General features: G+C 41.5%; 1 protein-coding gene across 2 annotated transcripts in view; it reads right to left on the bottom strand.

The window, feature by feature from the left end:
* LOC138958618 (protocadherin-11 X-linked-like) overlaps positions 1–11,593 on the bottom strand; it is a 100,309-nt gene extending 88,716 nt beyond the window's left edge. For both annotated transcript variants that reach the window (XR_011453453.1, XM_070329827.1), the window contains exon 1: positions 10,809–11,593. Coding sequence is in view for 1 of the 2 variants with exons in the window: in XM_070329827.1 (XP_070185928.1) it covers positions 10,809–10,905 (97 nt within the window). In the remaining variant the exon portion in view is untranslated. The remainder of the gene's footprint in view (positions 1–10,808) is intronic.
* Between the last annotated feature and the right edge of the window lie 7,173 nt (positions 11,594–18,766).

The following is an 18,766-nucleotide window of genomic DNA, read 5'->3' as shown; positions in this document are numbered from 1 at the left end:
CGCTTAAAAGAATATTTTTCTTTTTATGAGTTGGCAAGACCCAGAGAAATTTCCCCTGTGGGTTCTTTCCAGCTGACAGTGGGCCGTACATTGATCTCGAAGTCGCCTGTATAGGTTTGTGACCGGAACTCGAGTATTTAGAGAGAGAATGGGGTGTGGGGCTGGGGTGGGGCTGGGGGTGGGGCGGGGTTTACTGAGTTTGGAGAAGGTTGAGTTGGGGCGCTGTGTGTGTGTGTGTGTGAGAGAGAGAGAGAGAGAGAGAGAGAGAGAGAGAGAGAGAGAGAGAGAGAGAGGGCAAGAGAGGGCAAGAGAGGGAGACAGAGGGAGAGAGAAAGAGAGAGGGAGAGAGAGGAGGAGAGAGAGGGGGGGAGAAAGAGAGAGAGAGGGAGAGACGGGGGGGGGGGGGGAGAGAAATAGAGACAGAGAGACACAGAGAGATAGAGAAAAACAGAGACAGAGACAACGAGAGACAGAGACAGACAGACAGACAGATAGTGATAGAGATGGGATGCGAATGGGGGCGGGGGGGGGGGGGGGGTGTCCGCGGGGAACTGCCAAGGCCCGATGGTATAGCAAGAACTTGAAGACCTGATCACAGAGATTAATGGGAATTGACTTGATAATTATGCGGAATATAATGTATGCACCTAGTCATATCTGGTAAACTTTCGGGTGTATGACCCACCAACTACAGGTATTGGATTGCATGTCTCCCCATTACCCACGCTATGTTGCATTCGTTAACATCTTATACAACGGTAGTCACTTTCCTCTGGGAAATCCGTAATAAGGTAACAACTAAGATGTTTTTGTATACTGCCGCCGTATAATGCATTCGTTAATATCTGATACAAGTCACGTATCCTCTTCGGCAAGAATCTAAAGACACTGTATTAAGTAAACAACCCTTGGGTTTGGAGGAGAAGCAAATACGCATTGTTACTACACGTCTCACATGTCAAAAATAGTTATGCTGTTTAGCCCTTGCCAACTTCTTTGCGTCTCGTAATGACGCGTTCGTTTGGAGTTTGACTTCTCCCTAACTGGTAATCAGATACCTGTTGATGTACAATTAAATTTGACAAAGCTAATTACACCTAGGGTTGTTTTCGACATATTCCCCACGGTTTGTATTAATTTACATCCAAAAGCTAATGGGCCGTGCTCAGAGTACAAAGATCCAATTAGTTCAACTTTTGAGACAAACACCTGTATAAAAACGTATGTTCATATTCTGAACACGCTTTGAGGACGAATGTCAGCAGGTATGTCTCCAATAAATCCGGTATGTAGCTGAGTAATGTTAATGAACATGTAAAGGCATTTAAGGCAAAGGCATATGAAGGACATATAGCCAATACAAAGAAAAACACCTAGAGCATATGCACAGAGAGACAGACATACAGACATACATGCAGACAGAAAGACAGACAGACAGACAGACAGACAGACTCAAACACAACAGACACACAGACAGAAGCATCCACACACACACACACATACACACACACACACACACACACACACACACACACACACACACACACACACACACACACACACACACACACACACACACACACACACACACACACACACACGATTGATAAAAAGGCAGATACAAATTGGCCCGTGAGCTGAATGTCAGTGAGCTGACAACGCCAGTAAAGCTCCAAGAAAACACTTGAAACCTAACGAGAACTCCAAGGTAAGCAAAACATTGCATTTTAACAATTTGTATCGTGTTGTCACCAAGAAAAAATGTGTATAGTGCATTATGCACAGCCCAATGTAAAAATAAAATAAGAAGAAAAAACGAATATTCAATTGTTGTTACTCCGCGTACGAACTGTTTCGCTTCTGTTGAATCCTTGAAAAGGTATGCCATTCGGCTTTCAGGTAGAGAAGAAGAAAAAGGAGGTTTGAAGAAGGAATAATGGAAATAGTATTTAGAGAAAAGATGATGCCAAAGAAAAGACAGAGGGTGCGAAGGAGGAGACGAATGAGAAGGAAGAGGAGGAAGGTTGGACCGAGGAGTGACTAGAGGAGGAAGAAGGGAAAACAAGTAGTAGAAGAAGAAGAAGAGAAAAGCAGTAAAGACGAGGGAAGGGAATGAAGAGAAAGAGGACTGAAAGAGGGGAAAAAAGTAGCAAGATAATACGAGTAAAATAAACACAGAATATATATGTCTTGTATACTTGCCATTTATATATTTATTATAAATGTTGATGGATGAATGATGATACATTGTAGACGGATGCATGTTATTGATTAAAAGCCCCACAATGATGTGCTTAGCAAAAAAAATAAAAAATAAAAAATAAAAAGAAACACAGAAGATGAAGGACAAATAGATAAATAAATAAATAAAATGAAATAGAAAGAGATGGGAAGGCTAAGGAAGAGTAGGAGAGGACGGGTCTAAGAACGAGGAAGGACAGAATGAAGAGGGGAGGAGAGAAGCGGGACTTGAGGATGGAGGAACAGAAGGAATTGGAGGAAGAGGCGGATATGGAAGGGAAGGAGGTGGAAAAGATGGAAAGGAAAGGGAAGGACGAGAAGAGGAAGTAGAGGAGGACGAAAAGGAGGAAGTGGAGGAAGAAAAGGAGGATATGAATGGAGAAGAAGATGGAGAAAAAAAAGAAGAAGAGGAGAATGCTGCGGAATGAAGCGGAATGAAGCGGAATGAAGCGGAATGACCTGAAGGGGGAGGAGGAGGACGACGACGACGACAACGAGGAAAAGGATAAAAAAAGAGAGACAACAACGGTTATCAAAAAATACCTATTTGGTGTTTAAGTCTGACTCAACTAAAGGTGGTGGGATTGGGAAGTGGAGGGGTGGGGGTGTGAGCCAAACGAGAAGAAGAAAAGAGTATCAGAAAACAACAAAACCTCGAGGAGGAAGAAGTTAAAGGGAAGGCGGAGGAAGACGAGGAGGATGAAACGAAAGCAAATGTGTGTCTTGTAGGGCATCAGTCATGTCACATTAATCCCGTGGGCGCCCTTTGAAGTGTGACATGCTTTTAACGATCTACAAGGAAAGGGAGGCGTCAAATTATTTGCGGAGTTGGGCACTTAAAATAAGAAAACAGAGAAAAAGAGCATGTCTGATGGTCGGCCCCATCTAGGTCACATTTCTCGTGAGGCCAGCTCCTGTCTCAGAGGCGCAGACCTTCCCGTGAAGAGAAAATAATGCAATATTGTGATTCTTAGTTCGTTTACTTATAAACATATTTATATAACATGTTCTGTTTGATTAAGGGTATTCAGCTGGTATTTTCTTGTTTTTACTACCTATTTTATTCATGTTTTTATTGCTTAATTAGTGGAAGAATCTGTTGTAATGTATGTTTGATGGTGTATGCTTTTAATCAAGCGTTGCTGACTATGAATGTAGATGTAAATGCTTGTATAACTGTGTTTGAATTTTAAATGTGTCAAGCGCAAAGAGCATAATTGTAAAGTTATGATGTTGCGCTATATAAATGCTCATTTATTATTATTATTATTATTTCTTCCCGTGTAAACGCTACGGCGCACCATCACACATCTGGCCATGCTTCTACATGGGGCAAGGCCATTATTCCTCTTTTATTCCCCCCTCTGCTTCTTTACCTCTGTAAACTTGTAGGGGTAGTTATTTTTCGATAATGACCCAGCAACCAAACAAATAACGACCCAGCAACAGCCTGAATCCTCGATAGTGCAATGGGTTGAGAGGTTGTTCTGTTTCGGTACTACTTTTTGCGACTGAAAAGTTCCGAACGCTCTAATGTACGAAGTATACATCTCTGGAGCAAACAATACAAACATACCGCATTTAAATTAACAACTACATGCCTGAACACATGAATCTCCATATAAAATCCATGAGTTCGGTTGTTTTCTGAATCTAGATCTGCCGTGCTCAAACCGTTCATCACAAGCAATTTCCCAAGGCAAGTAACTCATACTTTGTCTAGCGACAAGAGTAGTTCCCCTTCTTTTCACTCAGTTCCTTCGACAACAGACTGTAATCCGACGGTCAGTTTTCAACAATATTTCATTTAATAAACAGATCACACGCAACCAAATGCACACATCTCATCAATTTAAACAACATAAAGGGGTTTCATACACTATTTTCCCCAGAAAACTGAACTTCATACAGTTTTTAACGTTGGAACACGGGTGCAAAAGTTCGTCTGCTAGTCCCATTTGACGAAAAAACATTATTCTAAGCGATACCAAAACATATACAGAACACACAATATCTGCCTTTGCCGCCACAGCAGAATAACAGCATATCTGTGTACTTGATTTTAGCCCAAAATAGGAAAACTGACAAGAAGTGTTAACAGAATGGAATGATTTGCACGGAACTATACAACCGCGCATTAATCGATCGCCTGCGCAGGTTGACTGGTTGAGAGAATAGGATTCGATCAAACTTTCGCAAAAAAAAACTCCTCTTTTCTTTGAATAACTGAAGAAAGGAGGAATAAAGAGGTTACACACCTCGTCTCAGTGATTATAAAAAAATAATGGTCTCAGTTCGCGGTCATGAAAAAGCTCGCTAAAGCTCGCATTTTTCATGATCCGCTAACTTCGACCATTATTTTTGATAATCACTGAGACTCGGCATGTAACCTCTACCTACATGGGGCAAGGCCATTATTCCTCTTCTACATGGGGCAAGGCCATTATTCCTCTTCTACATGGGGCAAGGCCATTATTCCTCTTCTTTGACACGAGCCAAAAATCAACAGTCCGGGCGCTTTCTTTGCAGAGAGGGATTTTATTGATGCTATGAATTAGTATTTTAAAAATCCACCAGTATGAATAATTATTCCGAAGCAGGTCATCGAAATCTGTCCACTCTGCACGTCCAGCAAAGAGCCCAGCGGATGAGGATTTTGTGGTATGTTTCCAGGTGCAGAGATGGCCTTTCACCATGTAAAAAGCCTGTCCAGATGTGCGATGGTGAGCTGAATCGTTTACACGGACAGAACTGTGCTTTGAAATGAACGAACTACCACACTCAATCATGTATTTCCGCCTCTACTCCCCACATCCCTAATAAAAAAAGTAAAGACAAACACACTCCCAAACAAACTCACAAACACACAAAACACACCAACAGACAATCACACGAGAGAAATAAAAAGAGAGAGAGAGAGAGAGAGAGAGAGAGAGAGAGAGAGAGAGAGAGAGAGAGAGAGAGAGAGAGAGAGAGAGAGAGAGAGAGAGAGAGAGAGAGAGAGAGAGAGAGGGGTGAGAGAGAGAGAGAGAAACTGAAACTGAAACTAAACTTTATTACAGAAGGATAGAGGTTTTAGGCAAAGCCTAATCTTATAACCTGTCCCAGATACAAACACTTGATACAGACGCAAAGAATATAGATAGTAAGAAGGAAAAGGGGTTCTTATACACACTCGAAAATGGAAAAACAATATAGTGTGGAAATTGCAGCATAGTTGCAATAACGTATTGCATATAAACATTCAAAACAACTGATGACAAAAGGGGGAAAATGTGGGTAGGAATTGTCACGATCATTTGCATGTATGGTATCAATACTTACACATACAGAACAAATCAAAATACAAAAAAAGCACTAACATATATATAAGACATGAAAAGTGTTCTATTTACCCATCAAGCGGGAATGGAACTGGCGCCTAAATGTTTTCACAGAAGAGGCATTTCGGAGGGGTAGGGGTAGGGAATTCCATAGAGACGCTCCTGAGAAGGCTAAACTTGACTTATACAAGTCTAGACGAGGGATAGGAGGGATCAGATTCTGGGACCCATATCTTTATCTGGCATGACTGAAATGTGACTTTAAATATCCAGGAACATCATTGTTAATTAGGCCTACTTTGTGCATCAAGACAGCCTTGTTTAGCGTCAACTTTACAGAGAGAGAGAGAGAGAGAGAGAGAGAGAGAGAGAGAGAGAGAGAGAGAGAGAGAGAGAGAGAGAGAGAGAGAGAGAGAGAGAGAGAGAGAGAGAGAGAGAGAGAGAGAGAGAGAGATAGAGAGGTAGTGAGAGAGACAGAGAGAAAGAGAGAGAGAGAGAGAGAGAGAGAGCCTTGTTTAGCGTCAACTTTACAGAGAGAGAGAGAGACAATGACAATGACAAATCTTTATTTTTCGAGGGTGACAAGAATAAGCATAGATATGCTTTTTTGCATCTGGCCCTCGCCCTAAAGAGGGACTAAACTATTTTACTATAACTATGACTAGAAAAAGGTTACATAAAAACATTAATGGTAGAACATATAAGTTTATGTACATGAAGCGCATTATGTAGAAGCATTGTAGATCATAAGGTAGTGTTCAAAATTGGGTGTAAAGCAATGAAGATAAACGGAAAGTAACCCAACAATACATTAGCTCAGCAAAACAATGTATTACAGAGCCAAATCTTCGTGATTTTGTCACAATAAACCATAATTCCGATAATGAACAACTGTATACAAAGAAAACATACCAATCAAGTTTATTTGTTCATAGAGTTCATTAAATGGAAAGAATATTTGGTTCTAAAAGAATCCGTGTTGGTGGATTGCCGCAGGGCGTCCGGAAGAGCGTTCCAGAGGCTGCTTCCTGAATAAACAAGACTTGATTTAAATAGGTCTATCCTAGGAAGAGGAGTGTTTAGTTTTATAAAGTGGTGCGAATTCTTCAAAGAGAACTTTGAGCAAATGGTTTCGGGTGCATTTTCTGTCATAATTTTATGCATCATTATTCCTTTGTTGTAATTCATTCTTGACTTTAGAGGTAGGACCCCTATGTTGATGTAGTCTGAGTCGGTGAGAGTAGTCTGTTTGAGTAATACTACTTTTAGCGCTCTTTTGTGTAATCTGCTGAGTAGCTTTAGGGAATGATCACTTGCAGAGTCCCATAGAGTGGATGCGTAATCAATAAGAGACTGAATATGAGCAGTGAAAAATAACTTCCTGGCTTGACAATTAAGGAAGTGTTTAATTCTAGATAAGAGGTACACTTTCTTTGACACTAATTTACTAAGTTGTTCAATGTGAGTTGACCAAGACAGGTTGTTATCGATGTGGACACCTAGAACTTTGTGATGGTCGACTTTTTCCACTATATTGCCGTCAATCATTAAATCGGGACCAGTTGAGGTAAAATTCTGTCGTTTTTGTCTAGTTGTAATTATCATATATTTGGTTTTCTTTGGGTTAAGAGACATGTGATTTAGGTCAGTCCATTCTGTCAGCTGGTTTAGACTTCCTTGGAGGGATTCTGATAAGCGAGTTAAATTTTTGTTACTGGAGTGAATTGTGGTATCATCTGCAAAAAGTTCACATAAATGTTGAATATAAAGGGGGAGGTCATTAACATATATTGAGAAGAGCAGAGGTCCTAATACCGATCCTTGTGGTACACCGTAATCTACAGCTTGCATGCTCGATGCTCTAGTGTTTGTAAGAACTGTCTGTTGTCTGTCAGAGAGGAATGAACTAACAAGATTGATAGTATCATATCCGACGCCATACAAACCGAATTTTCTAAGCAATAATGTGTGATCAATTACGTCAAAGGCTTTTGCAAAGTCTACGAAAATGGCACCACAGAATTCATTATCGTTTATTTTGTACAACCACTGATCAACAAGAGAGATTAAGGCAGTGTGGCAGGAATGCTTAGCTCTAAATCCTGATTGTTTAGGATGGAATAAGTTGTTTTGGTTGAAATGTGTTAGGATGTGTTTGTTGATATGCTTTTCCAGTGGTTTTGATAACACAGACAAAATGGAAATTGGCCTATAATTTGAGGGGTCTCTTTTGTCACCTGATTTAAACAGAGGAATGACTTTAGCCTGTTTCAGGGCGACTGGAAAATATTTTTTGTCTAAACAGAGATTGTAAATGTAGGTAAGTGTTTCAGAAATTACGGGGGCTGACAATTTAAGAATCCTACCATCAAGCCCATCGAGCCCCCGGGTGCCTGTTTGCTTGAGGTGTGTAAGTGCGTGAAAAACTTCAGGTACTGTAAGAAGGGGAAGAGAGAGAGAGAGAGAGAGAGAGAGAGAGAGAGAGAGAGAGAGAGAGAGAGAGACAGACAGACAGACAGACAGACAGACAGACAGACAGACAGACAGACAGAGACCGACATCTAGAGAGAGAGAGAGAGAGAGAGAGAGAGAGAGAGAGAGAGAGAGAGAGAGAGAGAGAGAGAGAGAGAGAGAGAGAGAGAGAGAGAGAAGGAGAAAGAGAGCGAGAGAGACAGAAAGCGAGAGAGACAGAAAGCGAGAGAGAGACATAAAGAGAGATAGAAACAGAGAGAGAGAGAGAGGGCGAGAGAGAGAGACAGAGGGAGACAGTGAGAGAGGGAGACAGTGAGATAGGGAGACAGAGAGAGATACAGAGACAGAGAGACGGAGAGAGAGAGAGAGAGAGAGAGAGAGAGAGAGAGAGAGAGAGAGAGAGAGAGAGAGAGAGAGAGAGAGAGAGAGAATGACAATAACAAAGACAATGAAATATTTTTATTTAACGAGGGTAATTTAGTAAGCAGTGATCTGCCTTTTACATTTAGTCAAGTTTTGACTAAATGTTTTAACATAGAGGGGGAATCGAGACGAGGGTCATGGTGTATGTATGTGTGTGTGTGTGTGTGTGTGTGTGTGTGAGGATTGGATTGGATTGGATTGGATTGGATAAAATTTACAGTCCAGTGAGGTTACCCTCATGGAAATTCGGGCTGCTTTCTCCCCGGGGAAAGCGAGCTGCCATACATACGGCGCTACCCATATTTTTTTTTTCTGCATGCGTGTATTCATGTTTCCTGAGACTTAATGCCGTGTGAGATGGATTTTTTTTACTTTATTCCAAGTCCCACGGGTATTTGATGGACATTTTTATCTATGCCTATACAATTTTGCCAGGAAAGACCCTTTTGTCAGTCGTGGGATCTTTAACGTGCACACCCCAATGTAGTGTACACGAAGGGACCTCGGTTTTTCGTCTCATCCGAAAGACTAGCACTTGAACCTGTGTGTCTGTGTGTGTGTGTAGAGCGATTCAGACTAAACTACTTGACCGATCTTTATGAAACGTGACATGAGAGTTCCTGGGAATGATATCCCCGGAGATTTTTTTCTTTTTTTCGATAAATACATTTGATGACGTCATATCCGGCTTTTTGTAAAAGTTGAGGCGGCACCGTCACACCCTCATTTTTCAATCAAATTGATTGAAATTTTGGCCAAGCAATCTTCGATGAAGGCCGGACTTCGGGATTGCATTTCAGTTTGGTGGCTTAAAAATTAATTAAGGACTTTGGTCATTAAAAATCTGAAAATTGTAAAAGAAAATTTAATTTTGATAATAATTTTTATATTTTTAATTTTCAGAGCTTGTTTTTAATCCAAATATAACATATTTATATGTTTTTGGAATCAGCAAATGATGGAGAATAAGATGAACGTAAATTTGGATCGTTTTATAAAAAAAATATTTGTTTTACAATTTTCAGATTTTTAATGACCAAAGTCATTAATTAATTGTTAAGCCACCAAGCTGAAATGCAATACCGAAGTCCGGGCTTCGTCGGAGATTACTTGACCAAAATTTCAACCAATTTGGTTGAAAAATGAGAGCGTGACAGTGCCGCCTCAACTTTCACGGAAAGCCGGATATGACGTCATCAAAGACATTTATCAAAAAAATGAAAAAAAACGTCTGAGGATATCATACCCAGAAACTCTCATGTCAAATTTCATAAAGATCGGTCCAGTAGTTTAGTCTGAATCGCTCTACACACACACACACAGACAGACACACATACACCACGACCCTCGTCTCGATTCCCCCCTCTACGTTAAAACATTTAGTCAAAACTTGACTAAATGTAACAAGTCGCGTAAGGCGAAAATACAATATTTAGTCAAGTAGCTGCCATTTTTCAGCAAGACCGTATACTCGTAGCATCGTCAGTCCACCGCTCATGGCAAAGGCAGTGAAATTGACAAGAAGAGCGGGGTAGTAGTTGCGCTAAGAAGGATAGCACGCTTTTCTGTACCTCTCTTTGTTTTAACTTTCTGAGCGTGTTTTTAATCCAAACATATCATATCTATATGTTTTTGGAATCAGGAACCGACAAGGAATAAGATGAAAGTGTTTTTAAATTGATTTGGACAATTTAATTTTGATAATAATTTTTATATATTTAATTTTCAGAGCTTGTTTTTAATCCGAATATAACATATTTATATGTTTTTGGAATCAGCAAATGATGGAGAATAAGATCAACGTAAATTTGGATCGTTTTATAAATTTTTATTTTTCTTTACAATTTTCAGATTTTTAATGACCAAAGTCATTAATTAATTTTTAAGCCACCAAGCTGAAATGCAATACCGAACCCCGGGCTTTGTCGAAGATTACTTGACCAAAATTTCAACCAATTTGGTTGAAAAATGAGGGCGTGACAGTGCCGCCTCAACTTTCACGAAAAGCCGGATATGACGTCATCAAAGACATTTATCAAAAAAATGAAAAAAACGTTCGGGGATTTCATACCCAGGAACTCTCATGTCAAATTTCATAAAGATCGGTCCAGTAGTTTAGTCTGAATCGCTCTACACACACACACACACACGCACACACGCACACACACACGCACACACGCACACACGCACATACACCACGACCCTCGTTTCGATTCCCCCTCGATGTTAAAATATTTAGTCAAAACTTAACTAAATGTAACAAAAACGACGCGACATTAATAAGAGCACGCCAACGTCAAAAGAAGAATATTAAGTCAAATTGTCATAATCTTTATGGTGACATCTTACCTGCTGACTCCAAATTCCAAGACAGAAGAAAAACAGCGCAGATGAACCATTTCATCCATGTTTGTCCCGGCCCGACACAGTCCACGAAGACAGACATCTTGAATAAATTCAGTCAAGTTGAGCAATCCTGTCTCGTTCGATGTCACAGCTTGGCGGCAAAGTCGATCTGACCTGCTTTTACCGAAACCACATATCGGTCGGTGTTCTCGGCGACCAATGCCAATACTCAAGTAATTAGCTTTCTTTTTCGACGTAGGCCGCGCAAACTAATGATATAATTGTCACAAAAAACTCAAATCGTCTTTTTCGTTAATTAATTGAGAGACAACACGAACTTATCAAATGGGGACGCTCACAAACTAAGCCTCATGTCAAAATGGATTATTTTAACATAAATTAGTTCCCAGGACAGCCGTAGACGGCCGTTTTGACTCATTAGCAGCGTCTTCTTATGCGTTCTCACACACCGCCACCGGTACGACTCCGTGTCCTCAATCGTGTAGTATTTCAGGTCGCTAGGGTAATCCGCATGTTTCACTGAAACTGAAAGAGAGACGGACGTTGAGCGATCGACACGCTCTTCCAATCTGAAACACAGTGAACACCACTTCCAAAGTTCACTTTGACACACGCGGATCAAGTTATGAGTGTTTAAATACCATAAAGTCTCCACCGCTCTCGCTCTCAAATTGTCTCGATAGCTCTTGGTAATTGAGTCGAGTCAAGAGGTTTTGTTGCTTCTTGAAGAGAGGACTGGGCGAGTTGTTCCCCTTAGATTTACAGTCATGTTGACGGGGGTGTCACAGGTGTAGTCTGCACTGTAGCCTCGATCCAAACATCCAATAAACGTCTCACCGACTCACATACAAGGACGGTGTAGGTTCAATGATTGTAAAGTAATGATTTTACGAGGCACATAATTTTGTATCGGGGGGTCTAGCAAGGCGAGTGTATAGCTACAGGCGACATCAACACAACACGTTTTCTGTCAGACTGGCTGATGTGATGATACTTTCTTTATTTGGTGTTTAACGTCGTTTTCAATTGCAACCGTTCAAGGTTATATCGCGACAGGGAAAAGGGGGGGGGGGGGGGGGGGAATGGGATAGAGCCACTTGTTAATTGTTTCTTGTTCACAAAAGCACTAATCACAAAATTGCTCCAAGGGCTTGCAACGTAGTACAATATATGACCTTACTGGGAGAATGCAAGTTTCCAGTACAAAGGACTTAACATTTCTTACATACTGCTTGACTAAAATCTTTGCAAACATTGACTATATTCTATACAAGAAACACTTAAAAAGGGTAAAAGGAGAAACAGAATCCGTTAGTCGCCTCTTACAACATGCTGGGGAGCATCGGGTAAATTCTTCTCGTCCCAACCAATATGGGACTCCCCCTAGGCCTAACCCGCGGGGGGCTGTGATGATACGAGCGGCATGAAGGCACACAAACTCGTTCGCTTCAGTGAAGTGACGTAAATGTTGGACCTTGGGAGACCTTCTTAGTAGTTAATATCAATGCTAAAATCATGAAATGAGGACCCTCGGGTCACAGTTTTGAAGTCGGCGAACTAAGAGGTCATCGTGGTAGGAATAAAGGCGACTAGAGTTTGACCAGCGTGTTTGAGCACGAACTAAGACGGAGACGACTAAAGTACATTACATTCCATTGCCGCAAGTTGGAGCTAAATAAAATCCACAGTACGCGTTTATTGCAAGGATATCAGGAAGTAGGCCCTAATGTGTTTTTGTGTGTGTGCGCTTCGACCGGACGAAAACACCAAAGAGTCCGAGAGGGTTTGTGTGTGTGTGAGTGTGTGTGTGTGTGTGTGTGTGTGTGTATGTGTGTGTATTTTTGTGTATATGTGAGTGCGTGCGTGCGTATATGTGTGTGTGCGAGCGTGCGTGCGTACATGTGAGCGTGTGTGTGTGTGTGTGTGTGTGTGTGTGTGTGTGTGTGTGTGTGTGTGTGTGTGTGTGTGTGTGTTTGAGAGAGAGAAAGAGACAGAGACAGAGACAGAAACATAGACAGACAGAGAAAGACAGCGATACAGAGAGACTGCGACAGAGATAGTTGTCACAAACACACACACACACACACACACACACACACACACACACACACACACACACACACACACACGCACACACACCGAGAGAGAGAGAGAGAGAGAGAGAGAGAGAGAGAGAGAGAGAGAGAGAGAGAGAGAGAGAGAGAGAGAGAGAGAGAGAGAGAGAGAGAGAGAGAGAGCTAGAGAGAAAATGGAAGGAGGGTCTGCAGCGAGAGAAACAGATAAACAAAGACAAAAAACAATGCACAATTGTATAATTGTTCATTCTCTTTTATTACACAAATAAACAATACACGCTAAAACGTTAGTATACAACTGCATGAACAAATGAATGAAGTTGAGTCTAAAGTGGAGAATTTCAAGTTACAAGTTCACACTGGATTTGGCCAGTTGGTTTGTTCTCGCCCTTACATTACATTGTACTACTGTCGTATGTTTAAAACAATTTGTTTACTTCTGTTTTTCTTTCATTCTGACAGAAAAAAAAGAAATAGCCAAGATATTTTTCGTGCCCTATCTTTGCTAAAGCTGTCGTCTGATTAGTTAAAACCGTTTGCAAGGAATAGATCAGCGTTATATTTTTGAAGCAAGGCTTGTGCTAGTGAAATTCAAGAACAGTGTCCTAAAATTAACTCTGTCCGTTAATAGTCCACCATTTCGTTATTCCCTTTGAACATACAGTGACGTTTACTGAGTGTTTACAATTTTCACAGTCACACTTTTTCACCACGATATTGTTTCTTTGTCAACACACGTCCACGGTTCTCACTGTCTGTAAAGTTTGGTTCTTCCTTGAATTTGGGACACTGTTCTTGGATTTTACCCTTTTTCGTTTACGCTTTCAAGGTATGAACAGAGTTCTTGACTCTTACAATACTTGCAGTTGTCAAATTTCGCGAATGCGTGAGCCATCTCTGAACATTTGAGGAAGAATTGTCTTTCTCCTTTTTTCAAAACGTCTTCGTTTCTATTTCTTTTTTGTTGATTACTTAATTGAATGATTGATTGATTGATTGATTATTTATTGGCTGAGTGTTTGATTAATTGATTGATTTACTGATTCATTTTTATCTTTTTAGTTATATTATTTATTTGTTTATTCATTTATTTGTTTATTTGTTTATTTGTGTATTCTTTCATTCATTTTTATTTATTAATTTATTAATTAATTTATTAATTCATTTATTTTTTTATTTACTTACTTATTTATTTATTCGCGAAGGTTCATCTATTTTCAAAACGTTGTACAATACTTTGAGCATTATGACATGTGTTTGGAATTCGCTACACAGTAAACAGACTATTGTAAACATGACAAGAAGAACACTGATACGACACTGACACTGACATGAAGATACATGAATACTACGTCAGTTACACATGTACACACACAATGATAAGGTGATAATTTTGCTGATTTGAGCAGGGCAACACTGGATAGATCTATAGAGCGTTTTACAAGAAAATTAATTATTATCATCCCTTTGGATCATGTGCTGCGACAAAGTCTCGCTATATCACGGTGAACGACGGGAGATGATGGGATCTTCCCATGAACGCACCATGTTACACAACGACGAAGGTGTCAGGCCGCTTTGCCTTGCTACGCGTCAAACTCTCCATAGGGATTGGCACACTGCAGGTATATCTCTGAAAACACAAATGAAAGTCTGGGTGACATTCGAATTCTCAAGCGCGAAGAAGAAGCTCTAAAGGTTGGTGGCTTCTGTGACCAGTAAGTCTGGTATCGAGCATCACCAACGTGTACGACAGCCTTTCTGCAAGGCACAAGTCAAAGTTAAAACTACAAAAACGCAGTGTTCGTGCCACCAATATTGTTATATGAAGTCTTATATCGCGCGCGTATCTCCAGACTCGGACTTAAGGCGCAGGGATCTATTTATGCCGTGTGAGATGGATTTTATTTACACAATACATCACGCATTCACATCGACCAGCAGATCGCAGCCATTTCGGCGCATATCCTACTTTTCACGGCCTATTATTCCAAGTCACACGGGTATTTTGGTGGACATTTTTTATCTATGCCTGTACAATTTTGCCAGGAAAGACCCTTTTGTCAATCGTGGGATCTTTAACGTGCACACCCCAATGTAGTGTACACGAAGGGATCTCGGTTTTTCGTCTCATCCCAAAGACTAGCACTTGAATCCACCACCTAGGTTAGGAAAGGGGGGAGAAAATTGCTAACGCGTGTACATCATGTAAATGAGGTCGTGTCAAACAAGTCTGGCATGGACCTGCTTTTCCACTGCCATAGTCACCGAGACACACGTCATTATGGAAACACTTTTACGCCTGTTGTTTTGTCTGGAAGAATGTTTAGAAATAACACGTCACACTATACTTTCTAGAGTGACGTTTATCTGCTTTGACGTCAAAGATCGCACGACGCTTTGGAAGAGATCGGGTTTCCAAAAGAAGCGTCTTCAATTTGGACGCTTCGACTGCGGGACGTTTTGAGTAAAATATACGTAAGTGCAGTATGTAGGATAAACAGAGTGAGCGAGTTTTAGCGTCAACTAAGGTGACTCGAGTCGAACCGGAGGTCGCAAAAACTCGGTCCGGTACGACTGGAGTGACGTCACCGGTTAACCAACTTTCAACCTTGCTTCCTGCGTAGGGTCTCTCCAGTTCCAAGATGGCTGCCAAGGCGAGGTGAGAAACTTCTGCAAATATTTGTTGACAAAGTTACGGATTGTGAGAAGACATTTGTTGTAAATCACTTAGCCTTTCAAAAATTAAGGATACTGGGTTGGATACTGTCTTGGTTTTAATGCATTTTATTTTAGCAGTGATGTTTATTTTGGGAAGAAATGAGGTCAAGGAGTTTGGGTGCGATTTCGGCTCAAATGTACTTTAGCGCCCTGAACTTTTACCCGGCTGTTTTGCGCTCGATTTTCACGCTCACTTCTTCATTGACGTTCGAATCGATAGTTCGATGTTTTGGCATTACATTCACATCAACAATAAAACAGTACTGCTTGTTCATCATCGTCGTCCATCAACTCTCCACAACAGTAAATCCGTAACGCGCTTGTCGCTATCTTGTTGCAAGGGACGCGACTGGACACAACCCAACAGCGTTTCCGCGAAGAAAAAAACCAGACATGCGCAGTGACCCTACCATAGCTCAACCCTGTTCCTCGCGAAAACTCGCTCAATAATATTACATGGGTTGCTGCGGCGTACCATATTTACAAGAGTTGCTTTTTCAAATATTGAAAAGCTCGCTTTCGCTCGCAGTTCAATATTTTAAAAAGCAACTCGTGTAAATCTGGTACAACACAGCAAGCCATGTAGTATTTTCTATTCATGATGGTGACGTACGGTTTATCCAGTTTTGCCACTGAAAAGACAATGAAACGAGGTACACTTAATGTATTGAAACTTGACCGTATTTTTCATGCGGTTTCTTCACCTACAGCCACATCATCATACGATTATTACGCAACGTTTCAAACTGTGTTCCCAAAAAGTGTTCATGGAAACCCAATACGACATCCATCTGCGTGTCCTTATCCTAGGCAGACATACGGAAGAAAGACAGGTCTGATTAAGGCATGCATCCAGATTTATAAGGTTCAACCCAGCTGTCAGCATATATATCTTTGATGTTGCTTACAGTTAAAGACAAACAAATATAATAAGAGCGTGTTTTGGCTTGGGTGTGTTCCGTTTGAAAGTCCGAACGCAGGGAATTAAGCCGGTTTATCCTACATACGTGGGAGAAACCGCCCATGTCGTAATTCTTCGCTCGCATTTCAATAATTACAAAAACAACTCGTGTAAACCTGCTAACATACAGCGAGCCATAAACAGAGACGGGGAAATGGCAACAAACAAACGAGGGGAGGGAGCAGGGGTTGCTTTGAAAAGTTGAGGCGCAGGGTGGTGGTGGAGGTGGAGGAAGGTGATAATGGATTGGGTCCAGGGGGTGAGAGGGACGGGAGCAACATTGTTCATCAGTAGAAAGTTGTGAAATCCGTCACCCTATGGGAGGGGTTAAGGCAAAATTGGTCATTACTGAGTTTGTGTAACACAGGAAGTTGTGAAATACGTCACTCTATGGGAGGGGTGACGGCAAAATTGTTCAACAAAAACATCATAGGCCGAACTGTGCAGGGTTAACCGCAACAAACTCAAACCATTCATACTACTAAAAAAAAAAATCTACAAATATTTCTCCAAAATTGTGCTCAAAATTAAAGAAACTCAGTTGGATGTTCACAGGACATGCGCAGAGAAGCCTTGGCCCGACTCGTTTCGGTCCTCGAGTTTCGGCTAGCCAAGTTTCATTAGTCTCGGCGATGATTGATCCCCGTTTTCAGTGTTGATCTTTTAGTTTGAGACAGACAGAATGAGATCGACTAAATGTTTTGATATTGCTTCACGCGACTTGTTTTTCTAACCTTTGTATTGCACGCCTGCAAAAGTCAGGAACTCAAGTAATTTCGCTGAAAGAGATTTTACAGTCTATCAGGTAAACTCACGTGCTAGCCAACGCAATCTTTTACGACATTGGCTGCAGACATGCACACATAACGTTCCTCCGGGTTTCTTCGGCCTCATTTTAGGTTACGCCAGTCAGTGGGGGACACTGAGTTGTGGGGCTGAAAGCTGTCTGCAGAGTCAAGGGAGGTAATGTCTGGCCCAGTAACGAAACTTATTTGCCCCTGTCTGATCAAATTTGTGTGTCGAGTAGTCCTCTTTCTTGCAGCCAAATAAAATGACGTCATCGGCAATTCAGATGCAAGCAATTTTAAAGGTGAAAGCGATCGCAGAGCTGATTTGTTTTCTTCGTGTTCTTCTTTTTTTTTTTTCATTTCATTTTCATTACTTTATTGTCCCATCGCTGGGAAATTCGGGTCGCTTCCTCCCAGTGGAAAGCTAGCAGCAACGGAGTCGCGCTACCCAAGTGTCTGCGTGTTTAGGTGTATTCAGCCACCTGCACTTATGGCAGAATGACCAAGGTCTTTTACGTGCCATTGTGATGACACGGGGGTGGGACATGGCTTCCGTCTCTGGGTCTGCACATAAAGTTGACCCGTGTCCGTCTTCTTCGTTCTTTCAATGCAGATTGACAGAATAATTGTCGTCGACCATGCCAGGAATTGAGACGAACACGCGGCCTCCCTACCTGCCTATCTCAATGTCTGCCTCTATCTATGCCTGTCTCAGTGCCTGTCTGTCTTTTTTTTCTTCTTTTTTTTCCGACCTCAGTTGCATGCAGGTTGCTACTACAGTTGTCTGTCGATGCATGTCTGTCTTTCTATCTGTCTCTGTCTCTCCCCCTCTCTCCACCCCCCTCTCTCTCTCACTCTCTCTCAATCACTCTCTCTCTCTCTCTCTCTGTACCTCTCTCACTCACTCTCTACCTCTCTCTCTCTCTCTCTCCCCCTCTGTCTGTCTGCCTCTCTCTCTCTTTCTCTCTCTCTCTCTCTCTCTCTCTCTCTCTCTCTCTCTCTCTCTCTCTCTCTCTCTCTCTCTCTCTCTCTCTCTCTCTCTCTCTCTCTGCTGGAAGCAGTGAATCTTCCCAAAGATGTGTACATTGGACAACGTTTATTGTTTTTGAATTTGTTTCCCTCTCCCCCAACCTCCCCATCGCAATGAACTATCAAGATTTGGCGATTAAACTTTCTGAGTTTTGAGTTCTCTCTGTCTCTGTCTCTGTCTCTCTCTGTCGCTCTCTGTCTCTCTCAATATCTCTCTCTCTCTCTCTCTCTCTCTCTCTCTCTCTCTCTCTCTCTCTCTCTCTCCCTTCTCTCTCTGTCTCTGTCTCTCTCTGTCGCTCTCTGTCTCTCTCAATATCTCTCTCTCTCTCTCTCTCTCTCTCTCTCTCTCTCTCTCTCTCTCTCTCT

This window comes from Littorina saxatilis, linkage group LG2, assembly GCF_037325665.1.
Source record: "Littorina saxatilis isolate snail1 linkage group LG2, US_GU_Lsax_2.0, whole genome shotgun sequence".
Lineage (NCBI taxonomy): Eukaryota > Metazoa > Mollusca > Gastropoda > Littorinimorpha > Littorinidae > Littorina > Littorina saxatilis.
This window is presented reverse-complemented; position numbering and strand designations above follow the sequence as displayed.